This window comes from Suricata suricatta, chromosome 13 (assembly GCF_006229205.1).
Source record: "Suricata suricatta isolate VVHF042 chromosome 13, meerkat_22Aug2017_6uvM2_HiC, whole genome shotgun sequence".
NCBI lineage: Eukaryota > Metazoa > Chordata > Mammalia > Carnivora > Herpestidae > Suricata > Suricata suricatta.
Genome location: NC_043712.1, coordinates 79,453,536 through 79,476,025, shown reverse-complemented (window position 1 = coordinate 79,476,025; position 22,490 = coordinate 79,453,536). Strand labels below are relative to the sequence as shown.

Below are 22,490 nucleotides of genomic sequence, written 5' to 3'. Positions count from 1 at the left end.
GAATCTATACATTTATAAAATGAGCTCTGAAGCTCTGAATTTATACATTCTGGTTCTTTCACATATATTTTCTAGTGGTAAAAATTTTGGAATAAGCCTCGGTTTGAGAGTTCAAGAAACCTGCATTCTAATCCTGACATATTACCACTAATTACTGGTGACCTTGGGAAAATCTCTTGGTTCCTGTATCTGAAAAATGAGGCACTTACATCAGAAGTGTTCTTTTAAGCATCTTTTAGCTCTCATTTTGTAGGTTTCCAGAATGCTCTTTAGTTATCTGGGGGATGTTTTAACTCTAGATGGACATTTTCAACAGGCCATTATAAGACCCCATACATAAATGCTACGATTATTTCACTCTTGTTTTTTTAAGGTATAGAAATGGATGGCTCTTCTCCCTCTTCAGAATACTTAATAATACTCTGCTGTGCATATATAATGCTTAAGAGTTTATGTCTTTAGTCATGTGATCTGTGTGGCAGGTATTTTTCCTATTTGATAGATAAGGGACCCATGGCTCACGTGTTAACCGGCTTGTCCAGATCACAAACACAGGAACTATTTTTAAAAAGAACCGGGGATGGTCACTCCTTGTCCAGTGTTCTTTTCATTGTACCATTCCATCAACTCCTCCATTAGCAAATTGCTAGGTGCTTCTCTGTGGCCAGTAGTGAGTGTGTGTGTGTGTGTGTGTGTGTGTGTGTGTGTGTGTAATTTAAATTATTTTCTCATTTGTGACTGTCCATTTCTTTTTCAAGCTCCAAAGTGGCAGGAGGTTCAGCAAGTTTATCCTTGACTGAAAAGAGCAAGAGGCAGGATTGAACAAAGCAACAGGAGGTCGGCTTGGAGTCTTAATGCTGCTACTTTCAATCAGTGAGCGGCCAAGGAAATGATCCGACCGGTTTCCTTAGATGTACAGTGGGGATGCACCCATCTCTCAGGCTTGTCGACAGGGATGCATGTTGAAACCGGAATGTGTAAAGCGAGATCTAAGGCTAGGCAAGCACCTTATAAGTAATTTTCAGCAGCCACCAATCTCCGAGAGGAGATTTGGTCTCTCGCGTGGCTGTGTCAGTAGGGAACTCGTGGCAGCAAGGTATGCACTTAGGCATCGTGAACGCGCCTTGGGCTGGGTTTGGGCTTCTCTGCGACCACAGTGGGTTTAGTCTGCTGGCAGCCAAGCCTTCTTTTCTTGGCTCTGATTGCCTGCTCCCCAAAACTGTGCATTGGGTGAGAACCTGGCATCCTCAGTAATTGGAAGCACTTTGGGTGACCTGTCTTTGGGCAGAATCAAGGCCCGGGTGACTCCTTGCTTTGTGAAGTGGCCTCAGCCATATGGGCATGCTCTCATTAGCAGGTTTGGTTTGGCAGAGACGATGATCACCAGAGCTTTGAGGTAACCTTCCTGCCAAGTCAGTTATTACAATGAAAGTGAGCCGCAGGCCAAATTCTGCTGTACACGCACACACTTATTAGCCAACAGACAAAACAATCCATGCACTCTGTTCTGTGAGCACGAAGGGTAGAGGGCTAAGATTTGTATTGAGCTTACAGAGCAGTGTGAACAATTTTTTGCCTCCAGTTTTTGTGGCACCCATTTGTCCTGACAACCACTGCTGATCCCTTAATTCCTGTCCATCATGCAAAGCTAAGTTGACTGGATCTGCTGCAGTAAGGGAGAGCACCTTGTTGCCAGTTCTCAGAAGGGGTGAATCGAGAGAGCATATTTGTCGGGCTGAGGACCCCTGCTGGGGGATTGTAAGGCGAGCTTTGCAAGATAATGAATTGATAGGGCTTGGGCAGAATTTATCACATAATAGCTTTGAATTGGTAGGCGAATGGAGGGGAGGGCCTGGGAGCAAGACTTGATGAGTAAGCTGTTAGTTTTGGTTAACTATCTTAGTTCATTCCCAGTCTTAAGTTTGAGGACCAAGTGTTTCCTGGGGCAAGTAGCTAAGTTATCCTTGCTTGTTTTCGGTATTGATTAATACAGGGTCGGAAACGTGTGGCCAGTCTCAGAATGGATCAACGTTGGGAAATTATGTTGGTTTTAGATCTCACCACGAATTTCATGGAGAATCCATTTTTATCATCCATTGTGCTAATCAACCAAGCCAACAGTTCCTCCATTGGACAAAACCCATTTCCGCAATCGTTCTGCTACTTTAACAAAGTCGCTCAGATACTGTTGAGAGATGAAGGCAAAGGAAGCTTCTGGAGTGTGGCCTTTCTCATAATTGCTAACTGACTACCCTGGAATTTGAATTCCTGGCTGTCCTTAGGGTGTCACTTGCACCAACCGATATGTACCTAGTATCACACTGTCTGTGCCGAAGTATTTCCAAGTGCATTGCAGACACACTCCGGTGAGTGTCTGGGTTACTAACAGACTAGAGGGATCTACTTCTGACATGACTACAAGAGAACTGCAGGAACGATGAGTGATTTGGGGCAAGAGGGGAGACCATTTAGAGTTGGCAGGCATCTTGAAATAGGTACATTGTCATGGGGAGAGTTATGATATGTGGGTGCCGCTGTGTGTGTGTGTGCGTGTTTAAGCCTGGAGGACCTGTACGTTTGTGTTGGTTGTCGCTTAGAAAATTTCTGAAATTATATGCAAGAAAGCGTTTGCAGTAGGCACTTCTGTTGAGTGAAGTGGGAAGGGAAGGGGGGAGACTTGACTTTCCATTTGATATCTGGAGACGACATGCATTATATTGTGCGACCAGGAGGCTGTTTGGTTTCCCTGTCTTGTGTGGGTTTGGTGGCCAGTATCTGTGGGTTGGAGCTCTCTTTTTTGGGTTATGTTTATCTGCCTTTGTGTGACTCTCTGTGGGAGGCATCGCCATGCTTCAGGCAATGGAAGCTTCTGAGGCCAGATGCTAACACTTCTGGATGCCGCCAGGATGTGAGCTCCTTGACCTCCACTCAGGGAAGCTCCTGCCCAGAACCCTGAAGCTGGAGCTGTTGACGCAGAGCAGCCTGGGCAGTGTCCACGGCTGGCAACAGAGGCTCTGGTTTTCCCGGGGCACGACCTTGGTAGAGGTCCCAGCGCCCAGCTTCCCTTGGCCCTTGCCCAGGTTTCTGAGCCTGGTTCCTGGGGATTCTGTGAGTTACCTGATACCCCTGTAAGAAATTCCTTGTGTGCTTACATAGCCTGAGTTGGTTTCCATATTCATCATATATTCGAGAACTCTGCTGTAGGACTGTGATTTTTTTCTTCTATGACTGTTACTTTTATAACAATTTAAAAAATGAATTCAGAAATAAATGACAGGGATTCATTTTCAATATTTGGCCATTTATGGTACTTCCGCTGAAGAACACGAAATCCAGTGGGTGCTCAAATTAGGTTAATTAATGGTGAGTGCTTGGTGCTGGATGTCAGGGCCACTGGGGTGGTGGCATAACAGGGTCTTACTAAATTTAATTTCTTTTTTTTAAGTTTATTTATTTATTTTGAGAGAGACAGAATGCAAGTGGGGGCGGGGCAGACAGGAGGACAGAAGATCCGAAGTGGGTTCCGTGGCGCAGCACAGAGCCCGATGTGGGGCTCGAACTCATGAACCATGGGATCATGACCTGAGGCAAAGTCAGCTGCTTAACTGGCTGAGCCACCCAGGTGCCCCTCTAACTGTAATTTCTTAGTGAGGATACTAAAGGGTTGCCTTGTGAAGTTCTTTGTCATTTATTTATTTTTTAACTTTTTATAGTTTATTTATTTTGAGAGAGAGACAGCACATGAGCAGAGTAGGGGCAGAAAGAGGTGGGAGAGTGAGAGAGAATCCCAAGCAGGCTCTGCACTGTCAGCACAGACCCCGATGGGGGGCTTGATGTCACAAATGGTGAAATGATGACCTGAACCCCAATCAAGAGTCAGATGGGTAACTGAGCCACCCAGGTGCCCCGTGAAGTTCTTTAATGAAGAAAATAGAATAATTTATAAATGGACATTGTCTTTTAGCAATTATTCTGTAAGTTGATGGGGATGGAAGAGTATAGATTTGAGTCAGACCTGGATCTGATCGGGGTCCCCTATTTAGTTGCATAATTTAGGGCATAGTAAGTAAATCACCTCTTTGAGACTGTCTTCTATTTATTTTATGTCTATATCCACAAAATATATTCATTTATATTTATAAGTATATGTATATCAATATTATATATTATTAATATAATTATATATAATTATATATATTAGTCAAACATATGTGGCTAATATCAACACATGCTGTATATTTATCAAACATATTTATGGCATGTACACTCACACTGTATGTGTGTCCATATATGTATAACATATATATGACATACGCATGCACTATATATATATATATATATATATATATATATATATATATATACGAAACACACTACTGTGACAGTTGCTAATTTAATAAATCCTTTTAAGAGGCAGAAAATCTTAAAAAACATTTTTAAAATTTTATTTTTGAGAGAGAAAGAGAGTAGGGGAGAGGGGGAGAAGGGAAGAGGGAGGGAAAGAGAGAGAGAGAGAGAATCTGAAGCCTATTCCATGCTCAGCACAGATCCCAACACAGGACTCCATCCCCTGCTCAACTGACTGAGCCACCCAGGGGCCCCTGGACAAGGACATCTATTTTATTTATAAAAGGGGGAGCTCATTAGCCTCCTTACACATATTAAACACAGCCATTAGACCTCTGTGCAGTGATCCAAGCACCCCAACGTCATCCCGTTCCTCACATTAGCTATTTTAAATTCAGTGATTTAAGTGCCCTGGAGGTCATCCGCATCCTAAAGGTGAGAGACTCATAACATGCTCTCCCTTTATCCTCTAGTTTTTTGGAATTATTTTTATTACTCCTTGCAATGACTTTATAATTTTAAATAATATTACACATTTCTGTTTCTTAATTCATCAACTTTGGATAGTATCTTTTTGACTCTTTTTATTTTAATCAGAGGAAGAAGTTGGCCCTTCAGTCTAGTTTTTTCCTCCTTCTGATAGTAAAACCATTCCTGTTGTAGTCTCAGTGTACCATTCAAATTTTGTCTGTAAATTGTTTCTGAAATAGTGGAAACCAACAACAGTATTTACAGTACCTTCATTATGTGAATGTGATTGTAAGAGGACGTCAGAATTGGATTATTTGATTTTGGATTCACCTGAGGCTGCATTTCAGCCAAGCTCTTTCACATTCCAGTGTTAGACTATCTAAGCAGGACTCCTAAAGCTCCTGGGTGAAAACCAGTTTTGCAACCCGTAGCTGATTTCCATCCCCCAGCCTATTAAAAGATTAGGGATTAAAGAGACAAATGTTTTGGTGAATGTTACTGAATTGCTGTGGCATTCTGAGTCCACCTCCGCAGGGGGGAGGGAAGGAGTGTTTAAAGATAAGCGCTTGGAGAACCTGATATGGGCCCCCTGGTTGACCTGACCCATATCAGGCACTTGCCTGGGGAATTTTGAAGGGCTGGTTGGAGCACCTTGTGGCCTCCGAGTTAAAGACTGCTGGGAAATTCTTGTACTTTCCTACACCAAGCCCACGCTGGGAGGGGCCTGGCCCGCGCTGCTGGATGCTCCAGTGCGGGGACAGCAGGCTCAACAATCCTGCCTCAGAGGAACCAGGAACACCATTGGGGAGAAGGTCCTCCGGAAACACTGACTGAATGCAGACAGGAAGAGTCAAGTGAAGTGTTGCTGCCCTCACCCTCTTCACCAGCAGGGCCCACTCTCCCCCTTACTCCCTTCTCCCTCCTCTCCAAAATGACAGACGGTGGCCTGCAGGCCTCAGGAGGAGAAGTGGCCACAGACTGCAGCCACTCCGAGCAAGCTGGCTCCCTCCCTGCAACCATCAGCCTGATAAGAGTGAGAGAAGCTTAGATTTAAACATGAATTTCCAAGTTGTGCTGGGACATTTTATAGAAATGAGCAGGGGAGGAATAGAGAGATAGGGAGAGAGAGAATCTTAAGCAGGCCCCACACTCAGCACGGAGCCCCATAGGGGGCTTGATTGATGACCCTGGGATCATGACCTGAGCCAAAACCAGAGTCAGGGAATTAACTGCACCCCCAGGAAAAGAGACTCTTTGTGACTTAAAGTGAATGGAGAACTTTTTGCACCTGATATTGACCAGAGAAGTCATAGTCTTGGCCTCAAGTTTCATTTAGGTGATCAGGACAAACTAGCCCTACAGAGTGGGTTAGAACTCATTGAGGAAGAGAGCAAAGTGGTGTTCTCTTGGACCCCTGAACCTTGCTTCCTCGAGGGATCGGTGACATTATTTTTGGTAGCACCACCGTGAATGACTGTGTCTAGGGAGAAGGAAATGTAACCCCGTGTCCCTACAAGGAGGGCAGTTTTGAGAGCCACTTCAAATCTATTAGTCTTTCTTATTCTCAGTTATTTGCTTAGTGTCATTCCACATTTCAGTTTGCTTCAGCTTTAGACCATGACTTTGATAGGTAGGTTTATATTATTTCTGGAGTTTCTTTTTTTAAAAAATATTTTTTAATGTTTATTTTTGAGAGAAAGAGAGGGAGAGAGTGAGCAGGGAAGGAGCAGAGAGAGAGGGAGACACAGAATCTGATTCAGGTTCTAGGCTCTGAGCTGTCAGCACAGAGTCTGCTGTGGGGCTCGAACCTGAGCTGAAGTCTGAGCCAACCAGTTGCCCCTATTTCTGGAGTTTCTAAATTCCCTTTTTCTTTTTCTTCTGACAAAGAAAGCACCTAATCTTGGAGATGACCTAGCTTCTGTGTCATCGTCATTGCTGTCATTGTCTTCTTCTCCTCCTCCTCCTTCTTCTTTAACATCTTTATTGAAATATATTTGACATACTATAATATTTACCCATGTAAAATGTACAGTATAATAGTTGTTAGCATGTTCACAGACAGGCACAAACATTTTCAGCAACAATTCTAGAACATTTTCAACATCCCAGAAAGAAACCCAGTACCCATTAGGAGTCCTTCCCATTTCCTTCCAATAACCCCCAGCCTTTGGAAACCACTAATGAACTGTCTCCATAAATTTGCCTATTCTGGCTATTTTGAGTAAGTGGAATCATATAACGGGCACCTGGTTGGCTCAGTTGGTTAAGCGTCAGACTCTTGATTTCGGCTCAGGTCATGATCTCACAGGTTCATGAGTTCAAGGCCCACGATGTCAGTGCAGAGCATGCTTGGGCTTCTCCTCTCTGTGCCCTCTATGCTATCTCTGTCTCTCTCAAAATAAATAAAGAAACTTTAAAAAATGGAATCATATGGGGCACCTGGGTGGCTCAGTCGGTTGAGCATCTGATTTCGACTCAGGCCATGATCTCATGGTTCGTGGGTTCAAGCCCTGCATCGGGCTCTGTGCTGACAGCTAGCTCAGAGCCTGGAGCCTGCTACAGAATCTGCGTCTCGCTCTCTTTCTGTCTCTCTCGTGCTCATGCTCTGTCTCTTCCACAAACTCTCTCTCTGAGAAATAAATGAGCATTAAAACATTAAAAAAAATGGAATCATACAATATGTGATCCTTTATAACTGTCTTCTTTCACTTAGCATATTTTTTAGCACAGTATTTTAAGGGTCATCCATGTTATAACATGTATTAGCACCTTTTCCATTTTTATTGTTGGATACTATTCCAATGATGTGTATTAATCCATTTTATTTGTCGATTCATCAGTTGGTAGACATGTCCGGTTTTTGGCTATCATGAATGATGCTGCTGTGAACATTCATGTTCAAGTTTTTTTGTGGGCATGTTTTCATTTCTCTTGCCTGTATGCCTAAGGTAGAAGGGCTGAGGCATGTGGTAACTCTATGGTTAGTATTTTGAGGAACTGTTTTCCAAAGCAATGTGTCATTTTACATTCCCATCAGAGAAGTGTCTGAGTTCCAGTGTCTTCGCATCTTTGTCCACACTTTTACTGTCTCTGTTTTTGATTAGAGCCATGTTTATGTGATTAGAGCCACATTTTATGTGATGTGGTCTCTCATTGTGTATTTGATTTGATGTTGAGAGTCTTCGCATGTGCTTATTGGCCATTTGCATGTCTTCTTTGGAGAAATGTCTACTTAAATTAAAAAAAATTTTTTTAATGTCTATTTATTTTTGAGACATACACACACACACAGTGAATGAGGGAGGGGCAGAGTGACAGTGACACAGAATCCGAAGCAGGCTTTAGGCTTGGAGTTGTCTGCACAGAACCTGATGTGGGTCTCGAACTCACAAACCATGAGATCATGACCTGAGCCAAAGTCAGACACTTAACTGATGGAGCCACCCAGACTTCCTGAGAAATGTCTTTTTAGATTCTTTGCCTATTTTTCTATTAGGTTATTTGTCTTTTTATGATAAGTCCCTTATCAGATATATGATTAACAATTTACTTTTTTAATGGTGTCCTTTGAAGCACAAAAATGTTTTTATTGTGATGACGTCCAGTTTACTTTGTCTTTAGTTGTAAAACAGTCATATTTAAGAAGGCTGACCTAACCCAAGGTCATAAAGATTTACTTCTATATTTTCTTTTTAAAATAAATAAATAAATAAATGATTGATTGATTTTGAGAGAGAGAGAGAGAGAGAGAGAGAGAGAGAGAGAGAGAGAGCGAGCGCACAAGCAGGGGAGGGGCAGAGGGCAGAATCCCAAGCAGACGCCGTGCTGTCAGTGCAAGGTCGTTGTGGGGCTCAAACTCCTGAACTGTGAGATCATGACCTGAGCTGAAATCAAGAGTCAGATGCTCAACCCACTGAGCCACCCAGGGGCCCCACTGGTATATTTTCTTGTAAGACTTTCATTGTTCTAGCTCATGCTTGGGTCTGTGGTCCATTTTGAGTTGACTTTTGCATATGGCGTGAGGCAGTGGTCCAGGTTCATTCTTTTGCATGTGGGTATCTGGTTGTCCCAACATCTTTTATTGAAAAGACTGTTCTTCCCTCACTGAATCTCTTGAGACACTTGTTGCAAATCAGCTGAGTCTGAATGTGAGGTTTCTTCATCTGGCTTTTTAACCTTTCCCCATTAGCTGTGCCACTTTTTCCTGTGGACGTTTCTAAGACTCCCGATTTCCTGTTCCAGTTTGGACCTAATTGTTTTCTAGGCCTGCTGCACAGATGTCACCTGAATATTTCCTTCCTTTGTATTCTTGGACGACAGCCACTGTTTCTTAGACCTCATGCCTCATGCATTCTTTTTACCTTGAATCCCTTTTTCATTTTGCTGGAGAACACGATCAACTAAAACTTTCTGGAAGTGATGTGAGGGAAGAAGGGAGCTCTCTTAGGGTTTCACTGCCTTGATGTGTCTGTGTTTTGCCCTTTCACTTGAATGACGGTTTGACTGCATCAAGAATTCCAGGTTCAAAAAGTTTTCTATCCAGAATTTGAAGGCATTGCTTTATGAGACCTGTCACTGATGAGAAGCTTGATGCTGACTGATTCTTGTTCCTTAGAGAATAGACTCTTTTATTTTATTTTTCCTGTCTGGAAGCTTTTAGGATCTTTTCTTTAAGAAAAGATAAAGCTTAATTTTCAGGAAGATAAAATTATAACCCCTGGGAAATCATAAAGTCAACATGTGTCATTAAGGAGGGAAAACTGTTTCAAGGAACTTTTGAGCCGGGTTTATACGTAACGCTAGTTGCTGACTTCCAGGATGGACACAAAACTGGTGGGTGTCCAGCAGGGCCCTAAATGGCAACTTTAGAGGTTTTCTGTTCTGTTGGACAGAATTTATTTCCATCTCTACTGAAAAAAATATCTGCAACTTCAACTGTGCCTCTACAGAATCGTCAAATAGGCAGATTACTAAATGGAATACTCAGTAATCTCCTTTGCTTTTTCCCAAGTTTCTGATAATTAAAAATTAAAAAAATTTTTTTTTTAATTTTTGAGAGAGAGAGAGGGAGGGAGACACAGAATCGGAAGCAGAGACATAGAATCCAGAGCAGGCTCCAGCCTCTGAGCTGTCAGCACAGAGCTCAATGTGAGGCTCAAACCCATGAACTGCGAGATCATGACCTGACCCGAAGTTAGATGCTCAACCAAATGAGCCACCCAGGTGCCCCTCAGATAACTTTTTTGACAGTTTTCCGAAATTACATGAGGATGTGTCTAGATGTGGGTCTCCTTTTCCTTCATCCTTTTTGAGTACGTTTACTCCTTGAGGCTTTGAGATCTTTTAATGAGAAGACCTGTACCTTTCTCCAACACTAAGCAATTTTCTTCATTGTTTCTTTGAGTATTTTCTTCCCTCCATTTGCTCTTTCTTCCTAGCATATCTCATAGGCAGATGTTGGACCTTTGGAAATTTTGCCTTTTGGTTTCTTAATTTTTCGAAACCTTCGTCTTCTAGTACTTCCATGTCCTGAGGCATCTCCTAAAAGTAAGACATTCTTCTACATTCCAGTAATAACATTATCACAACTAAGAAAGTTACTGGCACTTTCTTAATGCCATGTGATATTCAGCCCATTTTAACATTTCCGCATTCCTCCAAAATGTTGTGTAACTTTTTCTTAATCAAAGCCTAACTGAAGGATGGTGTGTGTAAATTTCCATAATGTGTAAGTAAACAGTTTGATGTGTTATCGAGAAGTTTGCCTGTGTACACTAGCTCTTCTTTTTAGTTGTTAAATCCAGTATCCAGTCAAGGTTCAGTCATTTCATTTGATTATTCTCCTTAGTCTTTCATGTTCCAGAACACTCTTCCTGCTCCTTCCCCACCCCCGCCCTTTTGTTCCCCAGAAGTGACTTTGTGAAGACCTGAGTCCAGTAGATTTATTTCTTCCTTTCTTCTTCCCTCTTCTGTATCTTCTCTTTCTCCCCATTTCCTTCATTCTTCTTTTGATATGGAAAATTTCAAATATGCTCCTAATCTGAGAGAAAAACAACAGTCCTCTAGCACCTACAGCCCAGCTATCATAGTCATTGACCTGTGTTCACACTTGCCTCGTCTATACCCCTGACCACTTCTCTTCTCTTTCTCTTGCCGTCGATGGTGTTGAAATCAATAACAGCCTTCAGAACATTTCGTCCTCAAATATTTCAGTATGTATTTATAAATGACACAGCTGGTAGCTAAGCAAGGGCTAAGAGGTGTGGCCTCCCCACATAACAGCTGCCCAATATGGTGGCTGGGTTCTGAGAGGGACTGTCTCATGTGGGTGTTCCAAGGGCCCAGAGGTTGGTTGGGGTAGGGTGCCCAGGCTCCCCAGGATCCAGCCTTGGATGTCTGCTGCATTCTATGGGCACACAAGATCCTAAGGCCAGCTTAGAATCAAGGGGAGGGAAGCTGGGAGTTGGACTCCACCTCTTTTCCTCTTTTCCTTTTCTCTTTTGCAATTCTTAAAAATTGGGGTAAAATGTACCCCAATTAAAATGTACCGTTGTAGAGTGTTCAATGGCATTAAGTACATTCACAATGCTATGCAACCATCACTGCTATCTGTTATCAGAACTTGTTCATCTCAAATAGAAACTCTGTGCCCTTTCAACCCTAGCTCCTTATTCCCCGCTGCTAATTACCATTCTTCTTTCTGTCTTTATGAATCTAGTACTCTGGGTGCCTCATGTAAGTGGAATCCTACAGTATGCATCTTTTGTATCTGGCTTACTTCGCTTAGCATAGTGCTTTCCAGGTTCATTCCTGCTGTAGCCTGTGTCAGGACTTCCTTCCTCTTTAAGGCTGGATAATATTCCACAGAGTGTATTAAACTCTACCTATTGTGAGCAACAGCACACAGTAAAGAGGAAAGACTTGATGGTGGTGGCCATCTGTGGACACTGTTGATTCTGCAGAGCTTCTTGAGAGCTGAGATCTTCAGTGCTGGGAAGTCAAAACATCTGACTTGCCAACTTACTGAACCTTGAGAAACTACCAGCAGTGGAGAAGTGACTGGAAGCAGGGAAAGAACCAAAATTAGAGAAGCATGGAGGAAAGCAGGAAAGAATAATGGAGGAAGGAATGTGGTGTCTCAAGAATCATAGATCTGCAACTTCGTTTAAACCTCTCGGGGGCTCTCTGTAGCTTCAGATCCAAATTTACTTCTGTACCTAATTCCCAAGAACCACAGCAAACCACATTCCTGCTCTTGTCACCTTGTTCAGATAGCCAGTGTCATGTCATGTCATGTCATCCTTTTTATTATTTCTTCTGAGACTCTCATTAGGATATTTCCCTACTGGTCCTTACCACATTCCCAGTGGGAACATGCTAATTTAGGTTGGTAGATCTAAGTTATATTGGGGAATAATGTAGCTAAAGACACAGAGGGCACCCCCTTTTCTGCTATGCCTGACTGCTGGGGTCATGAGGAAAGAGACTTTTCTGGGTAATGAGGGGTGACATGTTGAAAGGGAGGCCTGGGAGACTGGTTCAAGGGGGTCTGCCAGGGAACAGGGGTAAGGACCCCATGGTAGGGCAGAATTTCTTTTTCACAAGCAAGGAGCCTCCAGAGTGCCCCAGAGGTCTGTACATTTTCACCAGGAATTATCAACTCTGAGTTATAAGTGCTTTTAGCTCAGCTCGAAGCTGTATCCCAAACTGATGACAATTTGTCTGACTCTGCTGCGGATAGGAGGAAACCTTTCACTCCATTGGAAAAGGAACTGGAAATAAATGTCATTATATTTTAAGCACATTATGAAAAGAAGACCTGGGGACGGCCATGAACATGAATAAGTCTAATACTTAAATATCCTTGAGAGAAAAGGGAGACAGCTGCTTCCTTTCACAGCAACGGACCTGTGTTTGGTTTGTTGGCAAAGAGATCGAGTCTGGATGTTGGTAATATATCTGCCAAGCTTCTGGAAGAAGTTTAAAGAGTGTCAAGGCAGGGAAGCCCTGGAGTAGGTTCTTCGGGGATCTAAAGATTAAAGGCACAGGGAAACCTAGTCAGCGCATGTGAGAGCTCCTGAAATAGGTTGAAAGCAAGAGTCTGGGCTTTGTGAGTGGCTCTGATTTGTTATGTTTTGTTGGTTGTCATGGTGCTGGGCGGTCAGTCTTAACATTCATTTTGCTAAAGTGGTTCAAAAAAGTTTTAGTTTGGTGTCTTCAGTTTTTCCCCTCAGTGCCTGTGTGTTGTGTTCAGATAACTTTGCTCAAGATTCTACATCTTTGTATTATAATGCTTCTCCAGGGGCACCTGAGTGGCTCAGTCGGTTAAGCGTCTGACTTCAGCTCAGGTCATGATCTCATGGTTCATGGGTTCGAGCCTTGTGTCAGGCTCTGTGCTGACAGCTTAGAGTCTGGAGCCTGCTTCGGATTCTGTGTCTTCCTCTCTCTCTGCCCCTCCCCTGCTTGCGCTCTCTCTTTCTCTCTCTAAAAAATTTTTTAAAATGCTTCTCCAAACTAAATTAAAATGTTAAACATCAAGAGTTAACTAAATAGTTAATTAACTGTCATAGGTCCTATGACGTTTGTTTTATTAACCTGGGACTAATCAGTGGCTTGGAGCTCAGACTCCGTGGCTCTGAGGACACAAATGTCAAAATGTTGGTTTGATTCCCAGCCAAATCGCACAGTGTTCTTGTTTCAATGGGAAAATGTAACGTAAATTCTAAGGACTTCTACCCACTCACTCACCACCCATCTTCCTTCTTTCTTTGAAATAGAGTCCCAGGCCTTCCCATTTTCTTTCCTCAGAAAGTGGTTATTCCCAGCAGGAGCAATGGTGGTAGCCATTTTCACACAAGCAGTTGTACTAAATCCAGTATTTGTCTCTCAGCGCCTGTTCTGTGCATGTTCCAGAATATTCATCAGAATGCATGACGCCTCCACATAGTATTTATCATAATAAATTGGCTTTCTTTCCTTTGTTTATTAATTGGTTGATGGATTCCTACATCCACTCATTCAGTATAATTTAAGACTACCTATGTTTTTGTGTCTTTGGTTCAGATTGGGTGCCCCCCTGGAGAAAAGTGTATTTTGGTCTTCATTTATCTTGAGCCGTATCAAAAGGTGATATGGGGGGCAGGGTGGAAGAAAGTGATTAAACAACTCCCAGTGATAGTTTTTTTTTTTTGGAAATTAAAAGATAAATAAAAGTGTGAATGGAAAGAATTCTGAGGTGATACTACTATTTTTTTATGCTTTTTATTTACTTTTGAGAGACAGAGAGATAGCGCGAGCAGGGGAGGGTCAGAGAGAGAGGGAGACACAGAATCTGAAGGAGGCTCCAGGCTCTGAGCTAGCTGTCAGCACAGAGCCTGATGTGGGGCTTGAACCCACGAACCATGAGATCATGACCTGAGTCGAAGTCGGCCGTTCAACCAACTGAGCCACCCAGGCACCCCCGATACTACTGTTTTTTAAATCGAAGTTGTTCGAGAAGTTTCTCTTCTTGAGGCATGAATTTGGTGAGCTTTTGATATTTAAATAGAAGCACATATACACCAATTCATGAATCCCATTCATGAGGCTCCACCATCATGACCTCATCACCTCCCAGAGGCACCACCTCCCAACTCTACCACCGTAGCGTAAAGATTTCAACATATGTGTTTTTTGGGGGACACAGACATGTAGACTACAGCACTGAGTTTTATTCCATCTGTGAGCTTACTCTAATTTATTCGTCCATTCTCCTCTTGGAGGACATTTGGGTTGTTTCCAGGCTTGGGCGGTCATGAAGCAGTGCTAGGACATTCCTGTAAACGTCTTTTCTGTGGACATATGCATGGATTTGTCTTGAGCATACACCTCAAAGTGAAATGCTGGGGCAAAGGGTAGTAGATGTTGAATTTTGGTAGAGATAGTAAATGCAATCATTTTCACAGTGGTTGTACCAATGTCTAACTGCTTCTCAGGCTCTTGGTCAGTCCTGTTTTTAGCCTTACTTTCATTGCTTCTGTCTATTTCTGAACACTCGGAGATTCTAAGGAATGAATCTTGTGGTTTTGGCTCTCCTCATTGCTGCCATCAGATTCTGTTTCCTCAGGACCACGGAGTCCAATTCACCTGGCCTGTTGGTTTGCCAGCTTTTAACATTTTGATGCTATTTTCTTGTTCTTTCTGTCCTTATGGAAATCTGCATTTAAGGCTTTTCTTTTACTGATGTTTTAATGGGTTTAACAGGAATTAGTAGAACTAAATGCTTATGTTCACTTTGCCATATTAAACCTACTCATTTTTAAACTATGCTACCTTCTCGCGATCACTGAACTATTTACCTAAACACGTGAAGGTGGGTTTCAGTTGCATCTTGAGTTTGGCGCAGTCAGAAAGAAGCAGCAATATACAAGTCCTTGGACAGTAAGGAAAGGTTGGCCTATTTAGGGAATGAAATCTTATACCAAAAAAGACACTCAATAATACCAAGCTGTGATAGGCATTATTATTTAATGAATACTTTGTGATGGGGATTGTGAAAACTTTTTAGCAGGTAGAAACAGGCAAGTTGAAGGTGATGTTTCTTCTTGGTAGCCTTAGCATTCTTTTATTGGGTTACTTTTTAAACCTGTTTATTTTTTAGAAAGGGGAGGGGCAGAAAGAGAAGGAGACAGAAGGTATGAAGCTGGCTCTGTGCTGACAGCAGCGAGCCTGATGCGGGGCTCGAACCCACAAATGGGGATATCAAGACCTGAGCAGAAGTCAGATGCTCAACTGACTGAGCCACCCAGGCGCCTCCTTGGGTCATTTAATCGAGACCTGGAATGAGCTTGGGGCACAATTTCAAGAGATCAGAGTGGAGGTGAATTCCAAATACTGACATGAAAAACACAATGCCTTTGCATCAAGCCACTGGTAAATAAGTACCATAAAACACTTATTTTGGTTCAGGTTAGTAACAAAACCAAATGCCTAGAAGGTGTCACTCTTGTGGCCAGTGCCTAGGAGAGGGCCAGCTCTTTGGATCTTGGATTTTGCATCTTACCCTTAAAAGCCACATGATGCCAATCACGGAGGGCAAGTCCACCAGTTTCTGGGGCCCACTGTCTTTCATGCCTAAAATATAAGTTCTAGAAACACATCTCTGTGTTGACTCTGGGCTTTCCTGTTTTCTTGCTGGTACATCCCAGTGATGCATTGGATTCGGTAGAAATTTAGGAACTGTAACCCATGGTGTTCACTTCACTGAGAAGGTGGTAATGAATTTGAATCGAGAATAGTAGGAACTAAGCTTAAAGATCAGGAAAAAAATGAGGTCAAATATAAGGAAAGATTTTACAGACATGTTGTGTCAGCCAAGGCCCTGGCAGGGCACAGTAACACAATAAAATTATAACTTAAGAAGAGCTTCATGAAGGGCTTGTTCACAAAGAAAAGCACAAGGTGAAGGCAACAGTGAAGCCGAGGAGAGAGTCCCGAGCAGGTGCTGTACTGTCAGCTCAGAGCCCGACACAGGGCTCGATCTTAGGAGCCTTGAGATCATGACCTGAGCCGAAATCACAAGTTGGACGCTTAACCAACTGAGCCTCCCAGGTGCCCCTACCTCCAGATCATTCTTACAATTAGGGTACTTTGTCCAGCTGCCATTAATTCAGGTACATCACAGGCATTAAGAACAAAATACAGATACCAGACCTAGTGAAATTCATTTTTTGAAATTCATTTTATAATAACAAGCTTCTGCCCTGGAGAGGAAATGCCCATTATTACTACTAATAAAACTGATTGCATGGCATTTTGCAGCATACAAGGACTTTTATGTACATCATTTTGTGTGAGTCTGTATTTAATTTTGTGAGGAGGTTAGGAATATAGACCTGGGGGCATGTGGGTGACTCAGTCAGTTAAGTGTTTGACTCCTGGTTTGGGCTCAGCTCATGATCTTGAGTTTAAGTCCTGGCTTGAGCTCTATGCTGTCAGCATGGAAGCCTCTTGGGATTCTCTCTCTCCTTCTCTCTCTGCGCCCCCCTTAACTGCCTCCCTCCCTCCCCCTCTCTCTGAAAATGGATAAATTTAAAAAAAAAAGGAATATAGACCTATTTCACAGATGACAAAAATGAGACAGCAGTGGTTATCTAAAATAAGTGGGAAAGCTTGATTTTGAAGCCGGTGTCCTGATTTCCAAATGCAGGTGCTTTCCACAAGGAGAAAGTCAAATCACCTGCAACATTTTTTTTAAAGCAAGAATGATGACATATAAGGAATCTAAGACATTCTTCCCCTTTCCAGATACAGCTGAGTAGACTTTGTGACTATGAGACTCCTCCTTCGTAGCTCATGTTTTCCTGCCTTCTGTTTGGGAGACACCCTCTGGTGATGATAAAGTGGAAATGTGGGTCTTGGAAGTTACACGATTATAATTAGACTAAACCCAGAGAGGTCTATCCTGAAAGTCCCTGTAACTTTTTAAGTGGGGTCCCCTATAACTCCAATATTGTGTGCCCTTGAACTTGGTCCAACCTCTAAAATAGATATGCTTGGTATTCTAATAGTGGTCTACACTGGAGTAATTCAGATGACCAAATAGCCAACAAGTTTGGCCAGAGTTTTAACGATCATAATGAAGAAGCCATAATATGGAGGAATAAATTTGGGGAACAGTGCAAGGTGATTTTGTACACAGCCTATGTGCCTTGGCCCAAGTCCTCATTTTGGGGTTTGCAGGGGTGACGTTCTGGTAATTTGACTTTGACCTCTCATTGGCAGTCCATCCAGTGCAGGAGAGAAGCTAAGTCCACCAGGCAGTGAATCCCTGAGGTGTCTTCTCCTCTTGTTGGTTATTCTGATATTTGAGAAGTAGCTTCATTCATGGTATGATCTCACACTCCTGGCTTGGCAAGTGGATTCAAAGTTTTCTTTCTGACTTTCTCTTTAATATAGTAAATATAATTTATATAAATCCCTGATCATAAGTGCTCAGTTAGCTAAGTTTTGGGAGTTCAATACAGCTGTGTAGCCAATATGCAAAACAAGATAGGGAACAGTTTTATCGTCCCCGAAAATTCTCTTCTCTCTTCCCAGTCTATCCCCTCACTTCACACCTCCCCCGAAAACAGGCACCACTCTTCTGATTTCTAATAGCCCTAAATCTACTAATTTAGATTGTTTTCTAAATGCTTATCATCATGATTATTTTCTCTTTTCTTGAACTTCATGTCAGTGGAATCATATAGTATTTGGCTTATTTCACTCAACCTAATGCCTTTGAACTTCTTTGTGTTGTTGTGTATCGGTAGTGTGTTCCTTTTTATTGCTGGAAGTATTACACGTTTTGAAAAATCATAGTTTGTTTACTTGTTCTCCTGCTATTGGATATTTGAGCTATTTTCATTTTGGGCCTAACATATATAAAGCTTTCTAAACATTCCCTTATAAGTCTTTCTGTGGGTATCTGCACTTGGTTCTCTGGGTCTGTTCCTCAGAGTGGAATTGAAGGTCATAAGGTAGGTGTATATTCAGATTCTTTTTGCAATTTTTATAAATTTTCTTAATGTTTATTTATTCTTGAGAGAGAGAGAGAGAGAGAGAGCGAGCAGGGAGGGGACAGAGAGAGAGGGAGACACAGAATCCGAAGCAGTCTCCAAGCTCTGAGCTGTCAGTACGGAGCTCAATGCAGGGCTGGAACCCGTGAAATGCGAGATCATGACCTGAGCTGAAGTTGGATACTTAACCGACTGAGCCACCCAGGTGCCCCTGCAACTTTTAAATACACATTTTACTATAGAATTGAAAAGTATTTCACAGATAATACAGAGAGGTCTTATATATGCCATCCCCATTTCACCATTTTTGACATCTTACATTAGTATGGTACGCTTGTCATAATTAACAAATCTATATTAAAAAAACATTTTTAATGTGTATTTTAATTAATTAATTAATTAATTTTTATTTACTTTTGAGAGACAGAGCATGAATGGGGGAGGAGCAGAGAGAGAGGGAGACACAGAATCCAAAGACAGGCTCCAGGCCTCTGAGATGTCAGCACAGAGCCCGATGTGGGGCTCAAACCTACAGACTGTGAAATCATGACATGAGCTGAAGTTGGACGCTTAACCGACTGAACCACCCGGGCACCCCAATGTGTATTTATTTTTGAGAGAAAGAGACAGAGCACGAGCCGGGGAGGGGCAGAGAGAGAGAGGGAGACACAGAATCCAAAGCAGGTTCCAGGCTCTGAGCTGTTAGCACAGAGTCTGACATGGGGTTTGAACTCACGAACCACGAGATCATGATCTGAGTTCAAGTCAGATGCTTAATTGACTGAGCCACCCAGGCACCCTTTAACGACCCTATATTAATACATTATTAGCAACTAAAATCCATACTCTTCAGATTTCCTTAGTTTATATCTAATTTTTTTTCTGTCCATGATCCCATCTTGGACACCACATTACATCTGCTTGTCATGTCTCCTTAGGCTCCGCTTGGCTGTGACAGTTTCTCAGACTTCCCCTGTTTTTGGTGACCTTTACTGTTGTGAGGAGTACTTGTCAGGTATTTTGTAGCATGGGCCTGAACCGCAATTGGCTGATGTTTTTTTTCTGCTTAGACTGAGGTTATCATCAGTTTGGCAGAGAACGAACATGGAGGTAAAATGCTGTTTTCATTAAATCGTTATCAAGGTACATGCCATCAACTGACTTTTCAGTGACGGTGACCTTGGTTACCTGCTTGAAGTCATGTTTCTCAGGTTTCTCCACTGGAAGATTGTCCCTCTCCCCTTTCTATGTCGTATTCACCTTTCACGAGCCACGCTTAAGGAGTAGGGAGTCAAGGGTGGAGTATCTCCGTAAGTCACCGTGGACCTTTGAACAACGGCTTTGAACTGCATGGGTCCACTTACATGCAGGGCTTTGTTTCCCTAATAAATACAGTCCGGTCTGTAAATGGATTTTCTCTTTCTCATGGTTTTCTCAGTAAAAGTTTCTTTCCTTAGCTTCCTTTATTGCAAGAGTGTAGTGTATAATACTATTATATACAAAATATGCGTTGATTGATTGTTTATGTTATTGGCAAGGCTTCTGGTCAACAGTAAGCTATTAATAGTTAAGTTTACAGGCACGCAGAAGTCATACTCGGATTTGGCACTGCATGCCGGGGTTGGGGATTGGCACCCCTAAGCTGTTCATTGTACAGGGATCAACCATAGTGAATCAAATTGAATTCTTTGGCATAGGAGACTTATATTAATTTTTTAAGAAGTGTCAGTACCATTTTATCCTCGGACAAGTAACGCTCAAGAGTCTGTGTGCTCCTCATCCTTACCAACACTTGGTGTCATCATTCTTTTAAATTTTGACCTTTCTAGTTGATGTGAAGGGATAATCTCACTGTGGTTTCAACCTGCATTCATAATGACATATGGGGGATTTTTCATGCACTTATTGGGCATTCCTGTATTTTCCTTTGTGAGACATCTCTCTGAGTCTTTAGCTTAATTTTTTATTTATGTTGTCTGTCTTTTTATTACTGAGTCGAGGAGTTATTTGTATAGTCTGGGTAAAGTTTCTTTGTTTCACATATGCATGAAATAATTTTCTCCCAGTCTGTGGCTTGCCTTTTGGTTTTCTTAATGGTGTCATTTGATGAACTGAATTTAAGATTTTAACGAAGAGATTTGGGGACCAGCATTGGAAGTAATGAGCCTTCACTCATTCTATATTTGATGCTGCGAATTTTTAGTTACAAAGATTTATGATGTGCTGATAGGCATAAGGATTATAACCATGCGTTCTTTTCAAGGCATCTGATATGGCAGGAAGAGAAAATTTTCAAAGGAAAGTTAGACTTCCCCAAAGTCACAACAGTTGTGTTGCTGAGTGTGAAGATTCCAGATGTATTAGGTCTCTTTGAGTGGCATCTGCCAGTGCATAGAAGTCCATGTAAGAAGATCACGTTCTGTCACTGGCCTTTACATTCTTATTTTCCAAAGCGTTGGCATCGTAACGAATGACATAATGCACGAGGGGGCTGTGCTACGTGCTGCTCAAGTTAAGCCCTTACAGACACTTGAGAAATCACGAGAAACAGTAACACTGCAGCTGCTGCCAGCGTTTCCCCCAAGATTCGATGACTGACTGCGCTGATTAACAAAACAAGGAGAGACACAGACGCCAGGCTCCCCCTCGAGAGGCAGAAGGAATTCCTCTTAGGAGAAGGGGCATTGCGTGATATCAAATACTGACTCATTACGTGGGTCCGGGGAGATACTTGCGAGCTTCTTGGAATTCCAGCATCAAAGAACGAGCATTCCGAATTAGAGTTCATGTGCGAACTCACTCACCGGCCAGTGCAGACATTAGCTACCCGAAATGATGCTTGGTTCCAATGCTGATCATTATTAGCTCCAGTCTTTTATTATTTGTGATAAGGCTTGATTTTGATAATAATCATAGTTCTCAAGTTGAAAAACCTTAGTAGTTTCTAATTTGCACTAAGTAAATTCTGGCTTCTGGCTGGTTTCTTTCAATCTGAATTATTTAGCCTGCCATTTATAGTATTTAACTTTGGAGAAAAGTACGTAGAAGATCATTATAGACTTATTCTCTGGTACTTACACTGCTTGGAACTGAAAAAAGACTTATTTTTGCTTGTGAACTATGACTTCTGGCTAATAAGGGCTCTAAGTACCTTGACTTTCCTGGGTTTCTAGAATTCTCCATTTGTCTACTTACCATTCATTGATCCTACAAAACTGAGAAAAACTAACAATGGCTCACAGAGGCAGTGGCCATGGCTTAATGCAGCAAACAGAAAGCTGAAGGAGTCATAACTCCCTTAAATGCAAAGAGAGAAAAAATTAGGAACTCAACATTATTGAGAAGACTTAAAAGTCAGTGGCATTCCTCAACACAATTTAAAAATTCTAAAATGTGAACAGAAGGTTGATACATTAAAAACATAGTTCTGACTTTTTTAATTAAAAATTTTTATTTGTATTTATCTTTATTTTTTTGAGAGAGTGCACATGCAAGTATGCGAGAGGGGCAGAGAGAGAGTGAGAGAGACTCCCAAGCACGAAGCCTGATGTGGGGCTCAATTCCATGACCCAGGGATCATGACGTGAACCGACATCAAGAGTCAGATGCTCAACCGACTGAGCCACTTAGATGCCTTGGTTCTGACTTTTTTTTTTAACGTGTTATTTAGGAGGAGAATATGATTTTTTTTTTTTTACTCAGACAAAACTGTCTCTGAATTTAACCGTCATCTTGTTCTAACTGCCTCTTTCCTTGCCTTTTCAGGTGAACCTCTTTGTGCTGCTGTCCGTGGTGTGTGTCCTCTTAAATCTAGCTGGATTTATCCTTGGCTGCCAAGGGGCCCAGTTTGTGTCCAGCGTGCCCCGGTGTGATCTGGTAAGTAATCCTGGAACATCCATGTGCACCTGCGCGGACCTTGGCCTGCCTGGCTTTCCGGGGGTGCAAGCGTGTGCCCGGCAGCATCCTAAGGTGAAATCTGGAGTCCGTCAGAGGAAGTGGAAAAACAAAACAAAGAACTGACCTGCTAGTTATTTTACTCAGGTTGTCAATTATTTTTTTCCAAAGCGGGGTCCATCTAGCTGCACCCCAGAACCACAGTAATAGACCACATCGTTAGTGGGGGGATAGACGGTG

At 42.3% G+C, this 22,490-nt stretch overlaps 1 protein-coding gene across 3 annotated transcripts in view; it reads left to right on the top strand.

The window, feature by feature from the left end:
* FAM189A2 (family with sequence similarity 189 member A2) overlaps positions 1 to 22,490 on the top strand; it is a 64,014-nt gene that overhangs the window by 16,312 nt on the left and 25,212 nt on the right. For all 3 annotated transcript variants that reach the window (XM_029920897.1, XM_029920895.1, XM_029920896.1), the window contains exon 3: positions 22,122 to 22,232. In XM_029920897.1, coding sequence (XP_029776757.1) covers positions 22,122 to 22,232 — 111 coding nt within the window. The remainder of the gene's footprint in view (positions 1 to 22,121; positions 22,233 to 22,490) is intronic.